The 24,245-nt window shown below is 41.2% G+C and overlaps 1 protein-coding gene across 5 annotated transcripts in view; it reads right to left on the bottom strand.

Annotated features, from left to right (window-relative positions):
* ANKRD17 (ankyrin repeat domain 17) overlaps nucleotides 1–24,005 on the bottom strand; it is a 94,642-nt gene extending 70,637 nt beyond the window's left edge. For 2 of the 5 annotated variants that reach the window (XM_061991734.1, XM_061991738.1), the window contains exon 1: nucleotides 23,462–24,004. In XM_061991734.1, coding sequence (XP_061847718.1) covers nucleotides 23,462–23,818 — 357 coding nt within the window. In that variant the 5' untranslated portion in view covers nucleotides 23,819–24,004. Of the gene's footprint in view, nucleotides 1–2,445; nucleotides 2,587–16,354; nucleotides 16,500–23,461 lie in introns of those variants that run through there. The other 3 variants (XM_061991735.1, XM_061991736.1, XM_061991737.1) reach the window with 3 other exon arrangements.
* Nucleotides 24,006–24,245: the final 240 nt, after the last annotated feature.

The raw sequence follows: 24,245 nt of genomic DNA, 5'->3' as shown, positions 1-24,245 counted from the left end.
TGTTAACTTCAGCTGACAGTTGCAAAGCCAGCCCATGTTCTCTATTATAAAGTACACCTTTTCAAGGTGGCATATGCACATGACCACCAGGATGCCGCATGAAATCCTCTACACTGATGACCACTTCTGCCTGCAGTTGCATCCAACTTACTGAAAAGTTACATTAATTTTATCCTCTGGTAGGAACAACGCATTAGGAAAAACTATTTCTATCACAATCCTGCAACTTTAGTAATGAAATAAGCAAAGACTATACTTTGACATTGTCCTGTTTCTTGGTCTCCCCAAGGAAGTAGTCTTCACATTATGGCAAGCGAGAACATGTGAACTATGAATTACTTGATTGCCTTCTACTTTAACTCTGGAGTGATTTTCTTCCCCAAAGCACTCATTTCCTTCTTGCAGTAAGGATGTCTAATACCATTTGAACCTCAGTCTCTACACTAATTACATGTAACTGGCATGCTACAGAAAATGCCTTTTTATTCTATTTTAAATTGTAACTTCAGGAGAATACATTCTTGAAGATTTTATTAAAAGGAAAGGACTAAGCCCTACAAATTTAACTAAATACTAAGCAGTACCAACTCTGTCCAATAAAACAGAAGCTACGGATAGATTGTGTTGCCTAAGCAAGAGCCATTCTCTTAATCTTCACTCTTTCTTTGAACATCAGAAACTGCTTCTCAGGAGGAAAAAAAACCCTAAATGAGGAAAATAAAATATACAATTGTAAACACAACCATTCAAAGTTACAGAGAAATAAGTTTCAAAGGAACAAAGTTTAACTTCTTGACCTGCAAGACAATTACATTGCTTCTACTGATGCACTATGAAATTATGAACAGTCTCCACTGCTACCAGAGTAGTTCAGAGCTTCCTGAATAAGAGTCACAGACAAGCCATACTTGATTTTTTAAGATGTTTTACCCAGATACATTGGGTCTCATGACCAGGAAAAGAATGTGTGATGAAATTATCAAAAGACAAGTCATATCATCCTACTCTGACAAATAAGATTAAATTCTTAGTTCAAAAGTACAAACCCAAAATACAGCTATAGTGGCAAAAAATAATTTGCTAACTGTTTTTCCCAAAAAGATTATTAGTTAAAAACTTGCTTTTTATTAATTTGACATTACTATGGAGTTGCATATGACAATTGTAGTTAAAATTTTTTAAAAAGCTTTCAGTACTCAGTAAGACAAGTGCAGTATTGAAATATTTGTCTGATGGCAGAAAGCCCAGTTCACTTCTGGTCTTCCTACCTCACCACAGAAACCCAGCCACATAGACAGATACTGGCAAAAATGTCTTGTTCATACAACTGTGCCAGCTTCTTAAGCACAAACTGAGAAGTTGTGTTAACATTCTGGATATAGTTACATTAAACAGTTCCAAGGTTCACAAGGAAGTGGCATCAACACTAAATACTGATTTCAAAGAGCAACCTAAGTATGATCATTAAGAAAAAAAACCAAAACACCACCACAGGACAACATCATTGAAAGTACTGTTTTGTTTAAATTGTGACAGCAACTAATAAGGTAGGGGCTTCTTGTTACAATAAAGAGTACATGCACATATTTTGAAAAGGTAATGAAGTCATGTTTTTGCTTGCAAAACCAGAAAAACAACAACAAAACCATCTTTCCTTAAACTATCACAGCTAATATAATCTGGAATAGACACCTATGACACTTTGAACAGAAGTTTAATTTTATGATTCGTAGCCAAAGCCTTTCCATTTCGCTGCAATAGTATTTTCAAGTTTCTCTCAAAATATCATTTATTTCATAATGCAGAGTATGCTTCTGCAGAGGAAGTAAAAGCAGAGAATACTTAACATAGCAGTAAAAATTACACAGGTCTAACACACAGTCAGTGCAAGGACACCATCAAAAAAAGTAATAAAAAAATAAAGACTTTGGTCAACCAGTTGTTGTGCAGAAGAGCCAAAAGCTCTAGTAGTCCTACTGCAGTGTCAGCTCCGAGCACACACAGGGACTCCAGAAAACACTCATTGATCATGCAGCACTCCCCAAAGCACAGGAGGCCTTCCTCCTCCCCAGCAGCACTCTATTAACTCTGTGTGTACTCCCCCAAACACTTCATACGCGTCATGTTGGTGTCCAGCCGCCGTACCAGCAGAAGGTATAAGAGGGGAGGGGGTCGACTGCCGCGGCCCCGCGCTCCTACCTAGGCCCCGAGCGTGCGTCCGCATCCAAACCCAACTCCCGGCCGGGCGCGGGGCCGCCGGGGCCCGCCTGACCTGCAGTGGGAGTGAAGGCAGGAGGGCGAGCAGCCGGGGCCCGCGCCGCTCCGGCCGCACGGCCCAGGCTCGCCCCGCAGTGGCCTCGCGGCCGGGAGCTTCCCTGGGGCTCCGCCACCTCCCCCCGCCGACCCCGCGCACCCCTTTGTTCTGCGGCCCTCTCCCGCCCCTACCTCCAGGATGTCCTCCAACACGTACGCCTCCATCGCGGCGGCGGCCGCCTCCGCTCTGCCTCACCGCTCGGCCATACCCCCCTCCCTGGCTCCCGCGCCCCGCCGGGACGGACGGACAGGCTGCCGGCCGTCCGGCAGCAGCACGCTCGCTCCCCCCCGCTGTCAGCACGGGAACAGGAAATGGACTGTTCCACCCCGCGCAGGGCGGGCACCTACCACCCGAGCGCGGGGGGGGTGGGGGGGGGTAAAGTGGCCCCGGGGCAGCGCTGCCACGCTCCGCTCGGCTTCCCCGCCCCAGCTCCTCGGGGAAGCCGCGGCCAGCGCCTCCGCCCGGCTCCTCCTCCGGGTTTCTTCCGCTCTGGTCTCTCATAGAATTGTTACGTTTGGAAAAAGACCTTTAAGATTATATAGCCCAAAGAGCACCTCAGTATTTATATTTAAAAAAAAACCTAACGAAACCAGCTCATTTTCACAATGCATTTCCCCGCCCTTCCCCAGACATTAATTCAGTGGTTGATGCTTCTCCTCACCCACCCACACGTCCTGGACGACCTGCCAGCCAAGAGTCCCCAACTCATACACACAAAAACATCACCAGGAGCTTCCAAATGTTGCCAAGACCTCGACCAACACAGCTGTTAGCTCCCAAATTTGGGAGCACTGGCTTACCCAGCAGACTCCCCAAAGTCCTCTGCCGGCACAAGCTCCATGAGACTTCACATGCAGACCTGCTGCCAGATTCTCCATGCTGAGCGTCTCTGACAAACTGTTTGAGTGCACATCAACAACGCTGGGGACACTAAAGTACATCCTTATTCTGATTCAATAAATTTTACAAATCCAGTTCAGCTGCTTTTCCCGGAGTCTATTTACTGCCATCCTACCCTAAGCACTCTTGATAACAAGGTACCCTCCTCAAAATTGTAAGAAGAACCCCAGCCTCACATTAAGCAGATCTATGGCATGGCCCACATTTTTTTCTGTGCTACCATCTGTCTTCCCAATTCAAACAAAAAACTAACCAACCAGTATTAAGTACTGCACTGTCAACTATAGCATTTCCAACAACTCCATCCTCTTCTCCTTCACTGCTCAAGGGCAATGCAGGGTGACAAGAATTACAAAACCAGCCTGTCTGCCACACTAATAATAAAGGTGCTGACCACCTGAAGCAAGGTCTCCACAATGTCATTTTGAGAACCATCATCTCCTCCACACTTAACTTCACTCAAAACATCAAGCAGTAACTTCAAACAGCAGCTGACAAGAAATAGGCATTCTGCACGTAGCAGGTCAAAATCATTGAGCAATGATATCTCCAGCTCTCAAAACATTTTCCAGTTAAAAAATACAACATAATAAATCTTGTCAACATCACAAAAATATTCTCTCTCATAAACAAATGCTAGCTGGGCATGAAAGGGTCTACTGGCCAAAGGATTTAAATTCACATTTTGACTTCAAAAAAATGCTAGTGGTAATCACTTCTTTAATCAACATGTTCTTTTTCCAGAAAATTGCTCCAGTTGTAACAAATACTCTTTTAACAGCCATAATATTCATACCTGGGTTTAGAAAGCTGACCAGATTGACTCCTAACATCACAAAGAGAATTTCTGATTGGTCTAAATTTGAGGCACAGCCATATTCTTCTGCTAAAAATTCTGTACCTTGATTTCCCAAAACAGGAAATACATCCTACTTAACTACCACAAAGTTCTTCATGTTAACACAAACTCTACATCTGTTCAGGCAATCCATAGTATTGTCCCACTTTAGGGAATACCATAGACTTTATACAGTTTTATTAGAATTCATTCAACTAGCACCTCTTTTATGGGCTGTTCATCCTTGGTGCTGGATAACTTGTCTTGAGCCCGTAGTCAGAACTTATTACATCCTATACAATTCATACTACAAAAAAAATCTTATGCTATTCAACAAATACTTTACTGAACTCAAAACTTAGCCTGTTCATCTGGTCAAGTTTCTTTTCATGGGTAGTATACTGGAAAAGCTAACTGATAAATCCAGTCATTACTATTTTGTCTGCTATTTAGCCAGTTCTAGTTGGTGAGGGATATTTGTTAAGTTCTAAACATTAAAAAAAAAAATCTAATACCTTGCCCTTATACGAGGTTACCTCTGGGAGCAAGACATTTGCCAACATATAACACAGATTTCAACCCACTTAGGTTTGTCTCAACAGGATCACTTCCAGTAACACATTCATGACTCTTAACCAAACTTTACTGGGCACATGTCTCTACAGACACAGAAGCTCAGCAATCTAAAGTTGGTCAAGAAGATTTGTAAAAGTCTTAGCTGCCTTGAGGGAAAAGAATCATACAGATATCTGCATGTCACAGCCTACTTTACTAGAAAACTGTTGTCCCTGCAAAGAATCATAGGACAAAATTCCATGGTTCCTCTGGACTAGTACTTTCAGATCAGCATTTCTAATATCCTTTGCAGTCCCTTCTAACTGATCCTGTACACATGCAATGTGGCAAATATACATCCAAGTTAGCCCAAGTACAAAGCTATCCCTGCCAACCAAGGAATCCTTTAGATATATATATATTGAAAAAAAAACCAAACCAAACACCAGAAAACCCAGCGACCACTTCCCATGCAACACTTGGGTCTCAAAAGACTAGTTATCCAGTCTTCCAAGCATCAGAGAGACACCTTAGAGTACACATAAAAAAAAAAAATACAGATCACACAACTTAGAGATTAAAATACTTAACACATGACAATACTGAAAACATTCTCAAATCAAAAGCTGGCGTAACAGAGGAACAAAAGAAATTGTCTGCTCTGCACAAAGTAAACTGAATAGCATCATCTTTTTCATTTTTACAAAACAAGTGCAAGAATTTCAGCAGAATAAGAAACAAGCTCACCCTAAGAGCTGAATCCTTTCCCATTCAACTTTGAAGACAACAGAGACCTCTGTTTGCAACAACGTAATTCACAAAACCATAACCAAAAGAATAATTCCGAGCTTCCCAGGTTGTGTTACACTATAAGAAACACCATGAAGAGTCAGGCTTCACACATGAGCAATGAGGGCAGCAGACAAAATAACCAGCAAGATCACTGAAAGCAAGTTCAATTCAACAATTTTTGCTTTCTCACTCAGAATCTCAACACTACAATCCTCTCTGTGCTACTGATTCCCTCACCTCCTCCCTTTTCTTGGCTCATCTTCATCTGTAGTCCTCTGGTGCAAGCTTTGAAAAAAAGCATTCACTTGTTAAATTACTAAATTATATCCACTACTTAGTATTAAAAAAAAAAATAGTAGTGCAAAACATTGAATTCCAAAAAGCCCATTCCCAATACTTTACACCACTGTGAGATCTTCCAAGTAAAACTTGAACTGTTTAGAAAAAAGCAGAATAGCTCTTTGAAACACCTCAGCTTCTATTTGAACGCTTATTATCTTTATTTTGCGGTACTCTGAAGGGCATGATCTAGTCATCACTCATCTATTACCATATGCTATTAAAAGCAGCCTTCTTCTGAAGAAGCGGTACCTTAAAACAATGCAGCTGTCCAAGTCATGCACAGCCATTGTGTTTTCTTAATACAATCGCTTACATTCTGTAAACCTAAGACACAGAAAGACCCTTATGTTCTCCACACAAGTTGGGAGAGTAAACATCTAAAGTGCACCTTGAGGACAGAAACTTAGCAGGGCGCCACTCAAAAACAGGAGGAAAAAAGTCCTATTTCAATAGACCAAAGGGAACCCTGAGATGGTAATCTTTGAAAGCCAAAGACAGGGATGAGTACATATCAAGGCTGGTTTACTCTATGCCATGTTCCTCACAGAGCACTGACAACTCTAAGTGGAAGGCATACGATTTGACCAAAGGGAGAAAAAAAAGCATCTGAAAGAACACAGTTATGCCAGAGCTGGTGGACAGTTTTTAAGAAGATTCTTTGTCCCACCTTTCTAGTATCACATAGGCCACCATGAATATTGCATTGCTCAGATTACGTCACTCTGAGACACACACATTTTAACAATTGATCCGAGACAGATTCTGGCACCCATAAATGTAAGCATTTGAACAATTGATCAGACAATTCCCACTCTTATATCACAAAAGCACATTGTTATCTATTTACAGCTGATGAAGCAGTACTGGTCACCAACCGTCCCAAAGCATATAAAAACACTTTTTTGTGTGTGTTTTCAGAGTCACATAGCTCAGTGTCAAGGTTGGGTTGTTTAAACCATGTCCCATGCAGATGCTAACACCTTATTCAGCAGAACCACAGGGTGCATTCAGTACTAAAAACTCAAATCATTTTGAGATAGAAAAAAAAAACCCAGAAGAGTTGAAAATACCCTTTCAATATAGTACAAAGTACCACTCAGTTATCCCCTTTAGCATGGCTTTCCCAAGTATGTCTTTTTCCAGCAGTAGGCAGACAGTCCTAACACCATGATCTCAGATAGAATAAAAAAGGTCCTAAGATAGTTAAGACAAAAGCAGCAGTGCGAAGAGACAAAAGTTACACCACTGTCACATGAAATACCTTGCAAACTGAGGCATCTATCACAAACAAAAATATATTTGAACCCACTGAACATGTGAAGATAAACTTGCAAAGACTGATATTCTGCATGCATTAGAAATACCCATGAAAAGGGGAAACCCAATCCACAAGGGGGAAAATTCCATCATTAAAACTTTCAAATGATCAAGTTTCCTCTTCTAACATAAAAAAAAACCCCATAACAAAACAAAAAGATACATGAACAGTTCTTTATATGCAAGAGAAACATTCAATGGTGCAAGTAACATTCACACAGGTGCTCCAAACTGTGTTTCAAAGACTGTGTAGGTGAGAAGCACATCCTAGTTAGCAGTAAAACAGCAATATGGCAGTATATTACCTAGGAACTCAACCTAGTATAAATTCTGTCTTGAGCTTTATCATGCTACCAGGAAAGCACTCCTAATACTGCTTAAGAGGAGAGTCAAAAATATGCCCAAGACAAGAAATCAGTTACAGAATAATCAACAAAAATCTAATGTCTTCATGAGTCATCATATGGTAAATAAATGACTTTCTGTAGTCTGGACTTACCTTATTCTGTCTTAGATGCTGCAGGAGTGGATCATCAAAATAGCACTTCAAATGCAAAAATCTCATAAAATTTAAGGAAGTTGGTATCCCTTGTAAACTGCTTACACTTCTTAGTCGTTAGTGATTACATAAAATCAAGTCAATCCAAAACCAAACCTCAGGAACCATGGGAAGTTATGACTCTCAATCTTTTTCTATTTACACATAGTATACTCTCTTTCTTCACTTCTTCCAGCAATTACATTTCCCCACTTGTCAGCTTGACCAGATTTCCAACATACTCCAGGTAGGTACTTTAGTGAGTTTCAAATCAAAGGAATCTACTTTCTTCATTTGATATTTATTATTGGGGATGGGGGCTATATGGAAATGACAGGCTATAACCTGATAAAAATCTACCATTAACACACACACATTTATTCTAATTTCTTTTTATTCCTTTCTGAGAATTTCAGACTCTTCTGCCATAATGGCAGCAGAATTATTGAATCTTAGAAGTACAAGACGATCCTTGTTGATCATCCTTACTACCACACCACCCTTATTTCAAGATGTTGCATCCCACAGGTAAGGAAACTTTCACAATGAATCCATATATTATTCCTCTGTAATACCTATGTAAAAAACTTATTTGTCTGTCCAAGATTATTTCCCACTCAAAAACTAAGCTTTCTCCCAAGGCAGATGCTCAAGACATTTCTGTCTGGTATATTCTTCACTTGGTCTAAGGCAGCACTAAAGCATTCAACATCCTTCTGCTACATTCAGTATTTTCTGTTACTTTAGTTTTACTCATTTTGGTAAGCATACAAAGCTGGAGAACAAGATATTCTGTTCCTTAAGTGGCTTTAAGATAGTATTCTTAAGAAGTATGTTCTCCACAGTTCAAGGAAACTAACATCTTTGAAAGCTGTCTGTACTTAATTACCTTTGAAAGTGTCAAGATAAACACATCCTGAGCTTCACTGTCAGTTTAAAAGACTGCATAAAACTAAAAAGGTTTAAAGACTGACTGTTGACAATTGACTCAGACATTTATGACCTGTTTGATGGAATAACTCAGACCAATTCCCTTCACACAACTCTAACAGAAGCACTATGCTAGCAAGGTATACTTCACAGCTTGCATGAACTAGATCACGTTCTGCTGAAATTAGCGAAGATGATGACTCCAAATCCAGAGAACTCTTTTCAAATAGATAGTGTCTCCTTCCACTGTTAGTTGAGGGATTTCAGCACCCACATTGCATTATTACTTCATCATAAAGGCTTTCTCATTCAAGCGACTTTCTCTTTCAAGGGTCAGTAAAAAAAGGCAATCATTTCCACAACTAAATAAAAATGCCAGGAAGCTGAAGAAACTGTAAGAATTCAGCAACTGCACACTCAAGTTCAAAGCAAAAGCATTCAGCTTACAGTACTTCTTACAAGAATTCCAAGTCAAGGAATGTCAAAAGCTAGCTCTGCCTAAAGTGAGAGATGGCAATACTCAAGTCGAGAGTCATAAGATCAGTCTTAAATTCTATTAGCAGCCTTTTATTCTTACACCAATCTATAAACAGATGGTAGTTAAAAAAATATAAAAATATTTCTGAAATAAATCTTCATTTATGCCTAAATTAAGCTGACATCTAAATCAAGTTTTATAGTGTTACAAGTAAACAAGATTCTGACACAGTTAGAGAAATCCCTCTGCTCAGCAAAAAGCCTTCTTCCCCAGCAAGTGCTTACATCAGCCCTGTTGCTTTGGATTTCAGTTCTGTAAGGAAAATCTAAAGCATGGGAAAAGGGAAAAAGAAAATATCTTTAACTCATTCACAGCACTGCCCAGAATATGAACTGAACTAGAACATCATGAAAAAGCAATCATGTCAAGATGTAGCCCTGTGGTTCTACCACCTCTTTTGCCCAATGCATTTTATTTCTTATTAGAGAAGTCCCTATAATTTTGCTATGGAGGAACTGCCCAATACCAACTCCAACAAAACTGACACAAAGCTGTAAAAGTGAGACAAAAATTACATAGCCTTAAATAAGCATTTTGAAGTTTTTTTTTTTCCAGCAGAAGTGTGAGATTACAGGCACAACTTTTTGTCTAAGAAGAGCCTTCTATAGGAGAACTTGCTTTTAGTTCTCCACTTTAAGTAGCTCATGTTTTCACTGGGCAACACTGTGTTCCATGCCTTTAGCCCAAGAATTTTCAATACAATAAAGAAATCTCATTTTGGACTAAACACAAGTAAAATAAGAATCATGTTCAGAAAAGACAACCATTTGAGACAGGAAGGGATCTTTCTTGAAACAAATTAAAATATATTCCTTTCTCATTACAAACACCGGTGACAGCAGAATTGCTGACAGAAATAATGTAAGCAGCATTTGAATAGCCTCTAAATCAAGTTCTAATTTCTCATACATAGAGTCACATAAAATCCAACATTCATAACACCTCTCGAATTCAAAGATAAGTACTAATCCAAGATACGTTTGTATGGGAAAATGTGAGTACAAGGTCAAAACCACTCTCATTTAACATATACTGTAACTGTGCACACTGCTTCATGTGCAAGTAGGAAAACAGGCCTACTTTGGGAGAAGTTACTCTATTTTCACCTGGTTGTTTTCTCTTATATCTGCTGTAACACAATACTTTTTTGGCAATTTTGGCTATGCACTCACAGAACAGACAGAACAAATAATAATGCAAAAGTCAGTAACCATAAAAATGACTGAATGCAACATGCAAGGGGGCTAGCTCTTGATTTCAAGTTCTTCAATCATTCAGCTTATCTGAATATACAGTGGAACTTGTCTACTGTTTTAAATCTAAGTACTTTTTGCAGGTAATAGCTGTCAGTCACTAGAAGTTTCTGAATACTTTAAGTGCAAATATGTTCCCTGCAAAGAGGTAGGAAATGTTCAACCAGAAAAGGCCATTTTGTAGAACAAAGTCTCCTTTAAGTGGCCTGGTCCATCATTTCTATCTAGGTATAACAATCCAATTCAGTAAACAATAATATAAATTATTTCTGTGTCAAATTCCAGGATCTGCTGGATCAAGATGTCGATCTCTTTTTTTCCCAGCTGTGAGATAGTTGTTTTAACAGCTCTACATTCAGGTAATCTGTTCATAATTAATTTGGATAATATTGGTAGACCTGTCTTAACTATTATGGAAGCAAGCAGGGCCCATAACAATGTACTTCACATTTCCTTCTTTTACAAAGCTCTCAATAACCAGTTACTTAGCCGGCATCTTCCATGTTCACAGACTAAAACAAAGGCGCAATGGGTACAAGCTGGAATATAAGAGAAATACAAGGAAAAATTTCTTCACTGTGAGTGTCACAGAGCACTGGCACAGGCTGCCCAGATGAGTTGTTGAGTCTCCTTCTCTGGGGACATTCAACACACACCTGGATAAGTTCCTGTGTGACCTACTCTAAGTGGTACTGCTCTGGCAAGGGGTTGGACTAGATGATCCTTCCATGTCCTCCAGCCCTTGAGAATCTATGATTTTGTAAAACACCTATAAAATATACTCTGTTCATTGACAGCAATACCAAGCTTGGTCTTTTAGCACCAAGCAGACTGTGAGAAAAGGCTGAAGGGAAAAAAAAAAAACCAAACTGAATAAAAACAGTGAGAGACTTTAATATTCTCTATATGCTTTTAATAAGATTGTCCACTTTTTGTTTCATCTGAAGTTACTTGGAAGATGAAGACAGACTGGAGTCCACACAGGAGAACTTCCAGCATTTACTATCACTATAGTTGAACCATCTGCCAGACAGAAAATACTTCTATCTGAACACTGTTTGTTCACTGGAGTTCAGTATCTCCTGTTCCTCATCTCATCTCTGTTGGGTCTTCAGAGATAAAATCAATCACAGGTTCAGTGTATATCAGACTACCAGAGAAAGATGCAACAACTTGCAAATATTTGCCCTTCTCATTTCAAGACATATTCAGTTAATAACCTGACTGTAGTCCAAGACCAACCCTAAAAGCTTTCAAGGGTCCAATTAAAAAAAAAGTTTTATCAGTATTCAACAACATAGCTAGACAACTCATGACCTTGACAGCTGAGGTCAAGCTCCCCTTTCAACTCAACAGATGTGCACTTGCCTCTTAAATCAGAACCTCTGTCCTCACTGGCATTCAAATTTTATCATACACACAGACCCTAAAGTAATCATTTTACTGTGATAAAATTTAAGAAAGGAACAAGAATTTTAAAAAACTTTAAAAAAATGTGTCCCAGACACGGTGGATAATACTTTTGTTACAAAATCAATTGCTCGAATTATTTCTATTAAGTATTCTAATAATTTGAAAAGATTGCATAGTCTGCAATACACATTTCTGGATTACAATGAATACCTCTGTTTTTTTTGAAAACATTTTGATTTGGGTTTTTTTCATGTAAAACTATGGGATTTTAGGTTAAGTTCATGGAGAGTACTACTACTAACCTTCTTTCAAGTCTAATTGACTCAACAAAGTGCTTACTAGGCAGTACAACTTCACACAGAATCACTGAATGGTGGCAATTGGAAGAGACCTTTAAACATCATCTGGTTCAACCTCCCAGCTCAAGCAGGCCCACATAGATCAGGTTACACAGGAACATGTCCAGGTGGGTTTTGAAAACCTCTAGGGAAGGAGACTCCACAATCTCCCTGGGCAGTCTGTGCCAGGGCTTCGTCACCCTTACAGTAAGTTTTTCCTTAAGTGGAACTTTTTTGTGTTCCAGCTTATGTCCCTTAGACCTTGTCCTATCACTGGATACCACAGAAACAGTGTCACCCCATCCTCTTGAAGCATATCTTTCAAATATTTGTAAGTATTAATGAAGTCCCCCCTGAGTCTCATCTTCTCCAGGCTCAACAGTCCCAGTTCCTGCAGCCTTTCCTCATTCATAAGGAAGATGCTCCAGTCCCCTCATCATCTTGGTGGTCCTGCACTGGACTCTCCAGAAGTTCCCTGTCTCTCTTGAGCTGGGGAGCCCAAAACTGGACACAATACTCCAGATGAAGCCTCACCAGGGCAGAGTAGAGGGGGAGGAGAACCTCCCTAGACCTGTTGGACACACTCTTCTTGATATATCCCAGAATGCCATTGGCATTCTTGGTCACAAGGGCACATTGCTGGCTCATGTTTAGTTTATCATTAACCAGGACTCCCAGGTGTCTCTCTGCACAGCTGCCCTCTGGCAGGGCAACTCCTGGCCTGTATTGATGCATGGGGTTGTTCCTTCCCAGGTGCAGGACTCTGCACTTGCTCTTGTTGAACCTCAGGAGGTTCCTCTCTGCCCAGCTCTCAAGTCAATCAAAATCTCACTGAATGGCAGAACAGCCTTCTGGTGAATTAGCATGTCCTATCAGTTTGGTATCAGCAAATTTTCTAAGGGTACACTCTGTCCCCTCATCCAGGTCGTTATTGTCATTGTTGATGTGTAAGGGTACACTTGTACATCCAGGTCAAAGCCAGTAATGTTTATAATGTAACCAAAGGCAAAGAGATTTAAAACCTAATTGAGGTTTTGGCCATACACTGACATAACTGATGTCGGGACAGAACAGCATACAACAGTTCCAAAGCACAGGAGAAGTTAGCATCTACATAAACTGTCTTGAAAAACTCTGAACTTTGCAGAGCCGTTTCATCAGTGCTCAGCTAAAGAGGGTATGCAATGTCCCATATAGGCAAACAAGACACATCCCAAAGTGATAAAACATCTCAGTTCCAGATTCAAAAAACTCCACACAGCTCCCTTCCTCTTTGTACCCAATTTACCACATTCCAGACAGATCACTGGCCGGTGATCTGGTATAGAGAGGCCTGGGAAAACTGTAGCAGTATAAATGCACAGCTGGGAAGAGCTCAGAGGAAAAGATTCTCCTATCTTGGCAGAAGTAAGAAATCAGCTCATCACTTTTTGCCATTCCATATCCCAAATACTTTTCCAGAACCCAACCTCAGCACACATACTAACATTTTTCTATAAAACCAACCACAACTCAACACATTTTCTCAACTAAAAGGCACAAGTACATTTAGAGTAATTTTACACAGAATCTGTGGAGAAGCATAAACATTTCCTGCACACGCAAGTATAAGAAAAGCCCTTTTTCAAAGTTTAGCACAAAGTTTTACACTGTATTTACCATTGAGGAGATTCTTTATCACACTGATGCTTCACAAAAATACCAGCATGCTGTTATGCCAGCTTTCACTTCTGTTAGTGCCTGAGATGGACAGAAGGCATATGTTAATCTATCTAGCAGACTGCTACGTTGAAAGTGTTCTTTTTCTTGAAACTAGCTTGGTTATCTGTATTATGATTACCATACTGATCACAGCTGTGGTTTGGGACTATTTTATGCTAGTCAAGAGTCCAAAGTGATTCCTCTGCTGCACTGCACTAAATGATAGAAAAGTAGTGATAGCAGTACTCAAACGTGCAGCAACATTAAGAAAAATTCTGCTTCATTTCTTTCTCCCCAACCTTACACACTGCTTTCCAGAACTGTAACAAATATGAGACAAAAAAAAAGAAGTCAGGGCTGATTTTCTCAAGAAGCTTTCAAGCTTTAAAGCTGCATGCAACAAAAATTAAAATTTCCACACAATTTCTCTTTCCAGGACTGTGCCAGGCACTTTCAAATACCAGATCCAAAGGATGCATCAAGAGGATTACTTCACCCTTTAATATAAAAATTCTTACAGATTTGTACATTCCCCAGTGGAGGGCAACCTGAGTCTTCCAAGACAATGCAAGTGTTTCTTTGACAGGCATTTAAATGAATAGGTCCATCAAAAAAAGACAGTCCTCCTCCCTTCCTCACACTCTTCCCTATGCTGACACTCTTTGCTGTGTCAGCACAAGCTCTTGTGCGACTGTCCTACAAATTGGATCAAGGATCTCATCAACTGTAAACATGCTTTTTCTGTTTCTGAGATTTTTTTTTCAACAAGATCATTTCCCAAGTAGCTGACAAGAGAAATGAATGCTGGGTTTTTTTTTTTGTTTTTTGGTGTTTTTTTTGCAGCAGTGTGCTCACCACAACCTTTCTACAAGCCCAATTCCCCAAACTTCAGTGGGATTAGTACCAACACCCACAGAGGCTGAACAACACTGTACACCGAAGGAAAAAAAAACCTGTCACATCATGACTTGAAATTTTGAACTTGATTAAAATATTGTTCACCATTCTGCAGAGAACATTTCACACCTGCAGAACTGAATAAAATAGAGAATTCTGCTGGCAAAGCAGTTCAGGATAAGATTGAACAAAAATAAAGAATATTTCAAGTTTATCAAATGGCAAAGCTCGGGAACAGGAAAACAAGTAAGTCACCACATACCTGCCAGACACCAATATACCAGGGACCTCCAGCTTCTCGATAAAGAAAGTATTTAATTCTATTTTCATGTGTGGGAAAAACTAGGAGGATAAAAATGACCTTCCTCACCTTATCTCTGAATCACTCCCTGACCTAGTGAGAGCTTTCACATGCTCCCCTTCTGCCAAGGCTCTAATCCACAAAACAGTCCCTGCAACAAAGGACAGATGTACAGTCTTAGAAACAATTATTCCTTTTTTTTTGTTGGGGCAACGGCAAACCAATCTAATCTGAAATATAAGGTAGCCTCCTTAGTAGAACAAAGTCATATTAATGTGTGAAAGATGCTTTCAATATTAAACAAACAAAAAAAAATGCAGAGACTCAACTTTTGGTCTGTTTCAAGTTGAACCTAAGGCAAGTAGAGGCAAAAAACTCCAAGCTGATATTCTAAATAGTGACATTTTATCATACTCTTTAACACTCCAAACTTCTTTCTCTTACTTTCTAGCATCTGCACAGCTGTGTATTTAGACATATTATCCATTCTTGATGATTAACACAACAAAGACTTAAAATCTTGGAGTAGGACAGGGAAAAAATAAAATCAAGGTTTACTTCAGCTCATTTCCTAGAATACACCATTATACTCCTAAGACTTGAGAATTCAGCTAAAACACAGCAGAGGAAAAACACCTGCACATCAAACACCAGTAATGTGAATTTTTCAAAAATTGCTTTGGGTAACATAAACAAAATCATCCTAATTACAACATTCAGCCTAAAAGAAAACACTGCAAGTACAAAGAAAGATATATTAAAGACATGCTTGATTTCATGGGTGATTTTTAGCATGGTATGCAATTATTACCTAATGTGAAAAAATAAGGTGACACAATAATTATATAATACCTCCACATGGCTTTAGCTCTTCAGATAGTTATGAGTTCAGGATTGCTTATGGGGTAAAATATGGCTAAAAAAACATCTGGAATACTAAGATAACCTCTCTGAGTACCGATTTACACAAAGCACCAACTGATTAGTGAAAACTGAGATGAAATGCTGCTCTTTATTGGTCAAGCATGGGGTTTTTTTTCTCTAACACTCCTTTGATACTGCACAACTACTGCATAGAGGTCACCAGAACTCACACACTAACACCAGTACATACTTGCGAGGAAGGCTAACCACATATTAAGGAAGACTTTTTCCCTTAAGTACACGTGTTAGTTAAATGATCTTACCCATACCATTTGCTAGCATTACACACAGAATTATAGAACCGTTTCTGTTGGAAGAGATCTTTAAGATCATGGAGTCAAGGCTTTGTCCCAGCCCTGTCAACCACTAGACCATTTCCTGAAGTACATTGAACCGACAATATATAGCTGAACAACATCCAACTGACTACTTAGTCTTTCTTGAAACATCAAAAGTTACTTACATGACAAAAGTCCCATGTAGATACAGAAGCTCCACAGATACGGCACATCTTCAAGATATTGTTTTAACTTGGTCACCTAAAATGCTGGGCCATCAGGGCAGCAATGTGGCCTTGTGGCCAAGACGGCCAATGGCACTCTGGGATGCATCAGGAGTGTGGCCAGCAGGTCAAGGGAGGTTCTCTTTTCCCTCTACTCTGTCCTGGTGAGGCCTCATCTGGAGTCCTGTATCCAGTTCTGGGCTCATCAGCTCAAGAGGGACAGAGAACTTCTGGAGAGAGTCCAGAACAGGGCCACCAAGATGATGAGGGGACTGGAGCATCTTCCTTATGAATGAAGAAAGGCTGCAGGAACTGGGACTGTTCAGCCTAGAGGAGACTGAGGGAGGACTTCATTAATACTTACAAATATTTGAATGGTGTACTTCAAGAGGATGGAGTGCCACTTTTTTTTCTGTAGTATCTAATGACAGGACAAGGTGTAAGGGACATAAGCTGGAACATAAAAAGTTCCACTTAAGGAAAACCTTCTTTACTGTAAGGGTAACGGAGCATTGGCAGAGGCTGCCCAAGGAGGTTGTGGAGTCTTGTCCTCTGGAGGTTTTCAAAATACATGTTCCTGAGTGACATGATCTAAGTGGACCTGCTTTAGCAAGGGTGTAGAACTAGATGACCTCAAGGTCCTTTCTAACCCCTATCATTCTGTGATCATTATTTCACAAAGAAAAAACCCTAAAAAAACCTATACATAATTTGGTTTTCTAATTCAAAATAATCAGAGTTTGGTTTTTTAACCTCAGAAACAAAGGCTTGTTACTTATTTTGGAACTGCAGCATTGATTTTTACCAATTCCTAAATCCAATTTCCAAATCAGCTATATAGTAAATAAGCACAAATACCTTTTCTTTAAAACGCAGATGAAGAAGGAAACAAAACATACATAACCCTATCTGCCTTCTAAGCTGGCCAAGGAGAAAATTCTCTCAATTAAATATCTTCCAGATATATCACTATCTTTAAAGTACTAAATTACCAGCTTAAAATATGGGATGTTTGGCTCCAGTCTGCATCCAGAAGTTGTAAGGACATTTCCCGGAGAAATATCAGAGAAAGTAAACAAACTCATATGGTGCCACCAATACCCAAATCCATCTTCTGTAGTGGTCATTGAATGCGGGGGGCGGGTGTCTTTCTATAGTCACTAATAATTTCAATTACATAAGGCAGAAAAAATCTTTAATTTTTTTTTTTAAATGTGGATTAGGTCTAATCAGACACCATTTATCAGCTCTGCATACCGAGATTCTCTGCCATGCACATGAAGACAATACTTAATCTTTGCTTATCAACTCAGTCAGTTAACAGCACATTCCATCTTCTCAACAGCATATGAATTCTAGCAATCTAACTCCCTTGGGTAAGGGAGCATATGGTAGCCATCACCTATAGGGTGATGCCAGTAATGACTGAAAAGTGGTTTGCAGGGAATAGTCAAGACAGTCAAATCATTACTCCTGTTTTCCAAACCGATTTTGCTGGCACCTAGTCCAAGGAGCAATAAGGATGTTAAGGCTAAGGCTTCCTGTGGTCAGCTACAGCAAAATTCACTACTGTTAAACTTGTTGAGAGATTCACCAACCAAAAGCCTCATAAGCCCTGTTTTTGAAAAACATCTTTTCACGCTTCAGGCCATCTCTAATTCTACTCATCTTCAGAGACAATTAAAGAATGGTAAGTCTTGACAATTATATTATATGATACTTACAATAGCCCCCATGCAAAATAAAATAAATATCTCCTGTAAGTGCATGCTTTGTGTTGGGAATCCATAGCACACAGGTGTTTGTCAAGTGTAACACACAGTTCTTCCTAGAGATGGAAAACTAGTCTGACACAGACCCTGCCATGGCTCACCTATTTTTACAGTCACATCAGTTCACTTGATGTAACTATTGCTATACCAAGCTGTACAGAGTAGTAACTACATTGATGAGGAAAATGCCAAAATCGTCTTAGGTCTTACTCAAGTTTGGTTTTTTTTCATAAGGGATTCACTACTGTCTCTTCTTTTGAAGGGAAGAAATCAAATGGTACAGGGGAAAAAAAAAAAAAAAGCCAAAGTAGAAAGAAAATTAATTACAGCATAAACAACCCAGTAGAACATGAGACTGAACTGTACATCAGGATGTCAGGCAGTAACAAGGACAGAACCCAATGAGTTGCATTTCAGTCCAGTATTTGAAGACCCAAGGAAATGACAGCAATGGTAGTACAGCAGAATCCAGAGACCTTATTCCAGGAGTCTTTATTAGACTGTTTTGTTGTTTTTTTTTAAAAAAAAGAAAAGTAAATTGTGTATTCCAAATCAACAGTTTACTTTAGCACTTAAGCTGTTAAAGCCTTTTACAATTTAAGTATTACAACCATGTGGCTGGGACACTCCTGAAATCACACCAGCAAGCTTAAGTTTTCAGATTAACACTTTATATCTGAAGCTAAATAGGTTAACAGTAGCTTCTTCAGCACAAAGACATTTCAAAGGACCTGCGATGTTTTGTTGCTTTATTTACTTTGTTCTACTAGTTCAGTTCAATTACTCAGGGCTATTTTTTTTTTTTTTAAATTTTTACTTCCAGCAGCTGTAAGGCCCAAGTGAAAATGAGTGTGCTTAAGAACAGACAAAATATCTCAAAAACTTCCTTTGCGTAGGGCAGGATTTTCAGGTATAACTAACATTATTGGACATTACGTTTAGGAAAGTTAACTTGCACATCTCATGAGAACTTAGTAATAAACTATACCAGTCAGAAAAAATGCAAGTAAGAACAGTAATACAAATACACAAATCCAAGAGTGAGGTACATCTAAGCATCACGAGACTTATTGCTCATAGAAGAAACTGAACTTAGAATGGTAGGGGTTGGAAGAGACCTTTAGAGATCATCAAGTCAACTTACAAACTCTTAAAATGGATATGATATTAGGAAAAGCAATTATAAACTTCACTGCCAGTAGCAACCACCTAAGTTCAAAGTCTTGAAATAAGCTTGTAAACTGTTTTTATTATAATTAGACTCTTCTGTGTTTATTAAGAGAAGCTTTAATGCACGCAGAACATCAGATTTTTAAGTAGCAACTTGCTACTAAGAATTGCTCACTTTTTGCATTATTTCACTATTTATTGCAGACAAATGTTTAACAAAACCAGTATATACAAGAATATTTTTCAAGAAACTTGCATATTTATGTTTCTTATCTATGTCTGTTCAGAGGAAGTGGTAAACCATGTTCTCACAAGAAAAACAAGGACTAAATAAGAAAGTTCCCAAACAATAATAATGTTCTCAAGCTTCACATTATGTCAGCTTTCATTTCTCCAACCTGCTCCCTCTCCTTTCTTTTTGACTCATGTCCTGAAAATTCTTCTTTTTAGCATATGAATAATAAGCCATGCTAAATGGGGGGTGGAGGGTAGAGGGTACATGGTACAAAGCCCCACTAAAAAGTACAAGTGGCTTCCCATTAGGGATTCAACAAACAGACTGGCCTAACAACGTAGTGTCCTCTCAATGACACTCCTTCCATAATTCTGATCAAGCACAGAGATGCGCCTTTATAAATGTTAACCAATTACGTTTTCCATCCATGTCCAATTTTTGCCTGAATCCACACTCCCTGCGAAGTCTCACCTGATTGATGTGGCTCTGCAGTCCTATTTGACAACAATACACCTTCTTAAACAGCTTAAGAGGCTACCTCTATCAAAACTGAACTATTTTTCTTGTTCTATGTTATTGTTCACAAAGTAAGTCCAGAATTCTGCCAGGAAGTATGCAAGATGACCTCCCCATAATTTAACTTCTACTGTCAATTTCACCTTGAGATTCTTCTTCCTGTGTACTCAACTGCCATTTTTTTATTAGCTGGTGGTGTAAAGGCAATTTGCTATTTACAGATAATATTGGACAGTGCTACCTAGAAACTTGGTGTTTTGGCAAGAAACAATTTGCTGCAATTTCAAAAAGCAACCTTGGAGGTTGCCATCAACATCCTATTGGGAGCTCATTAAGTTGTTGGTATGAAATTTCCATTTAACTCCTCCCAAAGCTTCATCCAGTGCCTATGCTTCCACACTGAGATCCAACCGAGTTTAGAAACAAACTGAGATGAAAATATCTGATTATAACTTTTTATTCCATTCCATCAGCTCAGCAACAGCTGAATCAAACAATGTCTGTCCCCTCATGGGGTTTTTGCAATTCAGTATCTGCCAGGTTTCCAATTATAAGTCCTTTGACTTGTTGCTACTGTACTCCCGATTTTTAGAAGCCGTCTCATAGCAGTCAAATCTAGAACTACTTCGCTTCAGAGATTAGAGAAGCCTTAATGTATTAAGCATGGGAAGGGCAAAAAATAGCCCAAGACAAACTGTCTTAAGTCTACAGAGGTAATGGTTGGGAGAGAACACCATCTTATGCAGTATTTCCACAATAGTTTCCATTTACAGCAAAACCATAAACTCGGATTTCATTTTTTGTGCCTTTGAGACTGCCAGTGATCAGAAGACCACAACTGATCTCCTGAAAGCCACACACTATGCATATCCCAAGTAAATCTGAATTATAAAAAATTCAAAACCCAACCAAACAAAAATCTCCCAACGATTTTGTTTTTCGAAGCTTCTAAAAGCCAGAATTAATTATCATGTTGCTTTCAGACAAGGAAAACTCCCTTTTTGCTGAGAACACTAAAAACATTTCCTCCCCACGATCTGCTGGAAACTCTTTGAAGTTAGAGCCTCTGCTCTAATCAGGCCATCCTCACGGTCACATTCCTAAAAAATGGTGATTTCAGCTGTGCATATTCTACCGGCTGTATCATCTCATCTTGAAGTTGGTGGGAGAAAATCTAGAACAGTTTTTTGCAAGCACTCTGAATGATTATGAAAAATTTATTACAAATGAAGCTGATGCACAAGAAAATGTATGCTATCCTAAACTTAATAAACCCAGTGCTGTTAACTTATCACTTACTCATACTTAGTATTTAATCCCAGACCATTCAGACTGGGAAAATCTTCACTTACTATGAATAAGATGAAAATGTCAGGGAATGTTCCAGATGTCAAAATTGGCTTCCTAGCTATCAATATCTACAGTACATGTCATTCTGTCAAAGTAAAGTGTTCTTCTGCTGCCTCATGATAATTTAATAATCACTGGCTTTTAACATTTTTCTGCAGGTCTCAAAACATATTAAATAGGTAACTATGGCTATGTAAGGCACTACGTGCAAGCACAGGCTCACCTCACCTAAGACTACAGATATTCCTCAGTTGTCTCTGCCTTTCTCATCACACTATGCACATTACTGTATTTGGAAGCTATCAGTATAAGAAGTCACTTGGAAGAACATCTATGGGCCACAAAATAAACCTGCCTACGATTTTGCCAATAAGTCTCGCTTGACAGAAATTCTCTTGAAGGTTGCCATCATATACCACTAATCTCAGTACTTAACTACCAATCATCTGCTAAGTCATTAGAGCACCTCCGTCCATTTACCACACACCATCATGGCAAAACTCAGAAGAACTCTGTTGAAGAGTAAGTTCTTCAAGTACCTGTAGGACTGCTAGACAGGTAACCATGATTAGTGCTATCTTACAAGTTTTACACCTCAAAAACTTCTACCAACAGAATGACATTCACCTTCCTGAAAATAAACACTACACAAACAAAATGCTAGACATAATCACTTATTAACTGAGAAACATTCACCACATGCAATATATCTTATAGATGTTGGATGAAAGGGTTCACTTCTGCACAAACAAAACACAGAGTGCTTCTTAACTGTAGAAAAACCTATCACCATCTCAGCCCAGCCCTTCCTTAAACCTATCAGACTCTTCCTTCCCTTTCTTCCTGCTCATTTTAGTTTCTAATACAAAAGTAGACACATCACTTAAAAGCCAGACAGCTTCAAAATCAAGTTCAAAGAACAGCTTACAAACTTGAAGTGGACTTTTTTGAGGATGCTAGTCAAAAAAAAAGCAGAAGTAACATTCAGCTTTGAGGGTTACAGAATTAAAACTCGTCAGCAAAGCAGCTCTGGGCAACTACATATGCAAACAAGAAGAGGGCTTCAAGTCTTCCTTGGCCTTTTCCAGCAATACTTACCTGAAATGCCTAACATGAAACAAGAGGAATGTAATACTGCTTGGTTGTGCTTGTTCCAGCATTACACTGAAACGGTGGCTTCTGGCAGATTCAGTGAGCACATCAGATGACAGCAAAACGCCCAGGGCTCCAAGACAGCCTTCGCTTTGGCTGGCTCCACATTCACTTGCTTTTCTTCAAAATGATCGATTACCACGATTGCAAGCACAAACAGCTTTCTAGCAACGCATCCAGAGCACAGGCCTATAGCCAAAGCCTCGGCTCCAATGTACAGGCAGCATTCCCACTGTTATGCATTCCCTCTCCCAGATCCAATATTAATTGCACTATGGCATATGCAGACACGAAACATGGTGTTGAGGTGCACCTGCAGTATTTCACGGACCTTTCACTTCAGCAGCTTCCTTTCAACCACACGTGCTCAAAACCGAAGACGAAAGCCCCCTCTTCACTTCACTCAATGGACCCCTCCCCACACCCCCCGCGCCACACTGGCATCCGTCCCCCGCACGCAACCCGGCGGATGGGTTCTGGCGGCCTCTTCGGCGCCTCATGAGGTCCGCGGGGAGCTCGGCGAGGCCCGGCACGGTAGCGGCGCCCCGCCGTGCCCCGGCTCTCGGCCTCCACGTCCCGCCCCGCCACGAGGCCGCCCCAGGGCGGCGCGGTGCTGCCCCCTTCCTGCCTCTGCGGCAGGTCCTCGCGGGGGACAGGGGAGGCGGGAGCAGAGACGAATTATGAAACCGGATCAGTAGGGCAACCCCTGGGGCCGTGCCGCCACCCCCAGCCACCTGAGGGGGGTTCTCCTCCTCAGGCATCGCCCTCTCAACTCCTCCTCCCGCCCCCAGCCAGGCGGAGCGACCCCATCCCCACAGCCGCCTCCCCAGGGACCCGTCTCCCCGTCCCTGTAGGCGCCTGGCCCCGTGGTACCTCAGAGACTTCCTCTTCTTCCTCTTCCTCCTCGTCTTCCTCCTCCTCCTCTTCCTCGCTGCCGTTGTTGCTGCTCTCGCTTCCACCACCGCCACTTTCACTGCTGCTGGCCGGCCGGCCGGCCCGCCCGCTCCGCTTCGCCTTCGTCGGCGCCTTCTTCTTCAGCAGCAGGTCACATACCCGCACTAGCCCCCGCGGTGCCGCCGCCGCCCCGGCCGGGCACGACGGCGGCGAGGTGCCAGCGCCACCGTTCAGCCCCTCCGGGGGACCGGGCCCCGCGGTGGCGCTCCCGGCGTCGCCGCCGTCACCGCCTCCCTCCGCCGCCACCACTACCGCTGCACCGGCCGCCTTCTCCATGGCCGCCAATCCGCCTCCCTCAGCGCCGGCGCCCAGTGAAGCAGGAGGCACGCGGGGCCGCCGCCGCCGTCTCGGTCACCTCTAGCGCCGGCGCTGCGCTACCTCTCGCGATACTTGTCGCCGCCGCTTTCAGCAACGGTGGGCGCCGCTCGCGCCGCAACGGCCGCCGCCGCCCCGCGCCCGCCCCCTGCACCCGCCGCCGCCGCCCGGCTCGCGCGGCCTCAGCCTCGCGCCGCGCTCCTCCGCCCCTCCCCGCGCCCGCTCCGTCGCGGCACCCTCCTGGCGGCGACCCCTTCCGTGCGTGCCTCAGTCACCGCCCCGGCGCCGGAAGCGTCGTCGACGTCATCACCCGCCGCGGCGGCACCCTGCGGCTGCTTCCCTCCTGTCCTCCCCGCCGCCTTCGTCACGCCCCCGAGTGCCGCGGCGG

Source organism: Colius striatus, chromosome 3 (genome assembly GCF_028858725.1).
Source record: "Colius striatus isolate bColStr4 chromosome 3, bColStr4.1.hap1, whole genome shotgun sequence".
NCBI classification, from domain to species: Eukaryota; Metazoa; Chordata; class Aves; order Coliiformes; family Coliidae; genus Colius; species Colius striatus.
The sequence above is the reverse complement of the archived record's forward strand: the minus strand, read 5'-3'. Positions and strand labels throughout refer to the sequence as shown.